This window comes from Morone saxatilis, unplaced genomic scaffold (assembly GCF_004916995.1).
Source record: "Morone saxatilis isolate NCDOM2014 unplaced genomic scaffold, NCSU_SB_2.0 Contig12, whole genome shotgun sequence".
In the NCBI taxonomy this organism is placed as follows: domain Eukaryota; kingdom Metazoa; phylum Chordata; class Actinopteri; family Moronidae; genus Morone; species Morone saxatilis.
Window position 1 is genome coordinate 13,300,969 of NW_023339674.1, and position 5,149 is coordinate 13,306,117.

General features: G+C 41.2%; 1 protein-coding gene across 1 annotated transcript in view; it reads right to left on the minus strand.

Moving 5' to 3' along the window:
- The window catches only part of LOC118322051 (glycogen debranching enzyme-like), a 28,272-nt gene that overhangs the window by 3,133 nt on the left and 19,990 nt on the right, over positions 1 to 5,149 (minus strand). The window contains 10 exon segments of the mRNA XM_035653633.1: positions 37 to 79; positions 82 to 257; positions 390 to 523; positions 915 to 1,051; positions 1,600 to 1,730; positions 2,416 to 2,550; positions 2,707 to 2,819; positions 2,916 to 3,040; positions 3,416 to 3,566; positions 3,764 to 3,919. Coding sequence (XP_035509526.1) covers positions 37 to 79; positions 82 to 257; positions 390 to 523; positions 915 to 1,051; positions 1,600 to 1,730; positions 2,416 to 2,550; positions 2,707 to 2,819; positions 2,916 to 3,040; positions 3,416 to 3,566; positions 3,764 to 3,919 — 1,301 coding nt within the window.

Below are 5,149 nucleotides of genomic sequence, written 5' to 3' on the forward strand. Positions count from 1 at the left end.
ATAATATTTATTGTTTTTATTATTTTCTCAGTTTACTTCAGCATATCCAGAGACAGCATTAAGTCTCTGTTGCTAGGCTACCTGCAGCCAATGAGACACAGCACTGCTCCTTCTGGCCTGTGATTGAACTGATGCGGTAGGGAACGTCCTCGATCTTCGTAGAAAGTGGAGGGAGGGCAGGGAAGCGTCCAACGCCGCACATCTGGACTGAACCCAGCGCCAGGTGACGGACAAAGCTGGAGCCATTCTGGATGAAACTGTTTCGACGAGAAGGTGGAAAAATCAGGAATCCAGAAAGAAATGTGCTTGTTCGAATTTTCACTTGGCTGCAACAAATTAGTTCAGTTTTACATTTAAATATTAGATGTCATCTCCAGAATCCACCCTACCTCGACATGAGTTTGTTGGTTGCGTCCAGGGCTGTGGTGTAGGTGGACACCAGGATGGCATCAAAATAACAGGGGATGAGGTAGCGAGGGATGTGTTTCAAGAAGGTGAACATGGCAGTCAACCACTGACCCACCTGCAGACACACAATGTTACAATGGAAAATCTGTTCCAGGATTCCAGGATCCAACTTAAGGGCCGTGGATACTCATTGCAAAACAAAGACCCACTGCCCAAACTTTTTATCGTCACATATCCATATTCCTCACCCTGGGGGTGTCTGGCCATGCAAAAAGATGCTCAAAACAATGAAAAATAACTTTCAAAATAATTCAACAAGTGTCAGTTAACAGCACTATTGATAATATTCCATTCACTGTCACTATACTGAAGCATAAATATCAGAGGAAGTTATTTCAAAACATGAACAAATAAAACCATATCTGTGTTCATGGCTAGATACCAGTAGAGATTTATAAGAAATATGTCTTTTTGTTTGTGGCTTTTTAAAACTGTAAAAGCCTCACCTGTGCCAGCGGTCCATCTTTGTGTATCAGTCTGTTGGAGACATAGTCTATCAGCCAGTCCCCTTGTCTGAGGTTAGCGCAAACAGGATGGCCCAGGTCATTGTTGGGACGGATATCAGCCAACACTGACATCAGACCTGCACACACACACACCAACTACATTAACACTGCTGTTATATTAGGCCAGTAATGTGAGAAAAACTAAGGTCCACAATCCGAGTGAAGACAAAACAAGCCTGTCCAGAGGTTTACTCATACTTCAACTGGGTGGCTGTGAAAGTGCTTTAATGCATGTAATGGATATATGTTTCCTCAGTGTTGTTTGATTTAGATATATAAAGATGAATTATGTACAGTTTTAAAGTTAAGCGGTTGTAACATAGCAAAAAACACCTCTGTTTACCAGGGGGGAAATTTGACTATCACAGTATTTTCTTTTGTGATACTGTATAGATTCTCTAGAACACTGTATGGAGTTTTGTGTTTAAACCCCCAACTGCTAGATAGCAAGTGTTGTAAATTGCAAGCTATCTTCCTTATCTCTTCTCGGCTGACAGCAATGCTGAATGCTTAAATTCATCTCAAAAATGTGATTTGCTCATTATTTTAAGATGCCTTATAATTTGTTCAGTATACTGTGTACACTTGATGAACTAGAAACTGTGTGAAGCCACTGTGTAACTACCTTGTAGTCCAGCATATTTGAAGCTCTCCCATCCTGGGATACTGTAACAGCCTCCACCATCTTCTTGTTCTTCTGAGTCGCAGCGAAAAAGCAAGACATTCATGTCTGCTAATGTCAGCTTAGACATCAGCCTGTGAAACACACACAGCTTTAAAGGGTATATATACAAGATTTTAAGCATTAACATAGCAGCAAACAACTATTGACACATGGTGTCACTCTCCCTCTGCTTGTGTTGCTTTCACAGCCTCTCTGTGGTTTGTTTCCATAGCTGGTCTGCTGAGTAGAGCGACTGAAACTGCTGTTTTTATCATCTACGTCTGTGAATTTTATTTGGTAATTGTTGGACACTAACAAAGACTGTTTTAGTGAGTTTTATTTGGTTTGTGTCAACTTTAAAGAAAGTTAAGATGTTACAATGGTAACTAGTTACGTAAAATTAGCGTTTTTGTTTATGGAGTTTGGTGGTGAGTAATAGTGATATTACAGCTGTTTCTGGTTAAACAAAAGGTCTATCTCTATAGGGTCCTTTCCATAATGTTGTGTTCGTGCAGATCCTTCCAGAGCCACAAAGAATTTATTCAACTTTTTTTCACATATTCAGTGAAAACAACAACTGGAAACAGAATTAGAAAGTTAAGTAACTCTTGTCTATCACAATTTTATTCTTAAAGGATGCTAAGTCTAACCTACAAGTAAAAGGTAAACCTAGTTCAGTTGGGTTCAACCCTTACTATCTGCATATAACCAATGTAGGAGTTACATTGACAAAATGACAAAAGTCATCTCTCATTAGGGCAGCAGCGATGTACTCACTGTGCCAGGGGCATCTGCAGTGCTTCTGGTGGGTTTTCATCTTCTACACTGCCTCTCCTGTATTTGGGGCTGAACTGGGACAGATAGTACCTCAGCACCCCCACCAGCTTTTGGGCCTTGGGGTCCAGACTAACCCTGTGAGGAGGAGAGAGAACAACAGAAAACCTTGTAACCAACAACTGAACAAAATGTACAATGCTAATGAATTAGCTTTAAACAAACGATGGAAAGACAGATAAATACGCCTGGAAATGTTTTCTCCAGAATAATGAAGGTCTGTGTGTGGATTACCTGAAGGCAATGACGCTGCCAGGTGTCAGCTTCTGAAAGGTGATTTCCTGCACAAACTCTGACCGGCCTTTAGAAGTCACTTCGGCTTGCTTCACCACTGTACTCTCCTGTAACTATATATAAATATTATAATTACTTTATTGATATGCTCATTTATTTCAACCATATGCAGAATTACAATCATTCTATATCTTACACCGAATATTTACCGGTATATGCTCTTTTATTTCCACAGTGTATTCTGGCATGCCGTTGATGTAGTTGTCATCCTTCTTGTAACTCCCAGCATGTCTTTCCACTGTTCTTGCCTCCAGTACCACTTCCTCTATCCTCCCTTAATAGAGAGAGGGGGGAGAAAAATATTATCAGCATTGGGATTGGGGGCGGCTGTGATGCAGAGGCAGAGCAGAGCGGGTCATCCCCTAATCGGAAGGTTGTTGGTTCGATCCCCGTCTCCTCCTGCCAGTTACATCGAAGTATCCTTGAGCAAGATACTGAACCCCAAATTGCTCCCAATGCTGTGCATCGGTGTATGAATGTGGTTATCACCAGTGACCTCCGCCCAGGACTACAGATGAAAATGAGCTTAAGTTGCATGAGTTAAAGAATTGGTATATGTGAGAAAGTGCAAGAAACACATGAATAATACAAAATAATGCAACAAAAATATTTAGAAACGGATTTTCTATTTATTAAGATATCGTCATACCAGGTATGAACATGGGTGGGACGTTGGTGTTGTACTGGTGGGTTTTGGGGTTCCAGAAGGCTGTCCTGCACACTGACACCACAGACTGGTGCGTGCTTGGACAGTGACGAGTAATTGCAACAATATCTGCATCAACCTGGTCGACATACACCTGGAGAGGAAGATAACTATTGATTAAACTGATTTCTGGGAAAGGTAGTACAGAAACACAGCAACTGTTAGCGTGCAGCACCAAAAAAAATATTTCTGGTCATACTTGCATAAATACATAAAAAACAGATTGCAGAATGAGCTTAGTGTGAGCCGATGTCCCACTAACACACACACACACCAAGTGCATGATGGTACCTGTATGAATCCCTGGGCAGCCAGTTCCTGGTGCAGGGTGTTGAGTGCCAGTTTGCCAGCTATGATGCCAGACTGGAATCCAACCTCACCTGTGGAGGTTGGGGGTGCTGAAGGGTTCCACTTGGGGTAAAAACGCTCCTCCTTCACCACAGAGATCTACAAACACACACACACACACACACACAGACATACCAAACACTGTCAATATTGTCTGTTAATCTACTAATGCTATTCCTGTAGTTGTTCTAGCAACACCAGCAGTTGAACAGGTGCATGTTGTATCCAGTATATGCCAGGTGCTGTATGGAGATAATAGATTATATTACCCTGTATACAGCAGCTCAGTGTGTGTATACAGTATATACTGTATTTTATACACTATATTGGTACTAATTTATCATATTTCCACATAAACAATGTCGCCAAGCCAGTGTGCATAAGCAAGTGTGTGTATTACTCATTTACTAGACCCCACAGGGGAGTCTTTGTTTTCAAATCTTCAATCTTAAGTTGGTAGAATGAGGCTAAAGCAATAATGTGAAAATCCAAAACTGTACACAGACAATAAGCAAAGAGGGACATAACAGTTGAATGTGAAGGGTCGAATGTGAATCATGTACCTTCTTTGGTAGCATAACTGGTTGCAGTTTAGCAGCTGACTCTCAAGTATCTGCTTTAAAATTCCCAGCAGCAGTGCCTGCAGGAAACTATCCAGCTCACTCTTTATTATGACACACTAGCTCTGCATCAAGCTTTTCAAATGACAGACTTCACTAGCTTTAATCATATTTATATTTAAAATAAATGAGCCAAAAATGGGGAATTTGTTTCTTTGGGTGAATTCACACATGCAGCACGATTCATTTCAGGCTGAGGGAAAAGAATCATACATTGTTGCATTTTAGCTCTGGTCTGGTTCCTGTTCACGCAGATCTGGAGTGATACAGACCTCCCATCAACTCATTGATTGGACAGTTTGGGCGATTATCATCCTGCATCATCAGGACCCATGTGGGGAAATCCAATTCCAGTGAGTTTCATGCAGCACTTCAATGCTTCTAATATTTATGTTTTTTGGTGTCACAAAGAGCAAATGAACAAATAAGCAAGCATTAGCATCCGTTTGGAAGCGGACCGAGACCACCCTTTCTTGGCGATCCCAGCCCTCTTGTTTTGTCCCGCATGCGAGTTTGGTTGCTATGTTCAAAAAGGTAAACAAACCGCACCAAGATGCTTAACAACCGATTTCAAGACAACTGCTCCTAATGACACCTGTGAATACACCCCAAAACAAAGCATAATTATGGCTAAACACTTAGAAATACTGTTGAGCCAATATGATATCAGATGGAAGTAATAAGGAATTAAGGAGTTCGGTCTAGACCT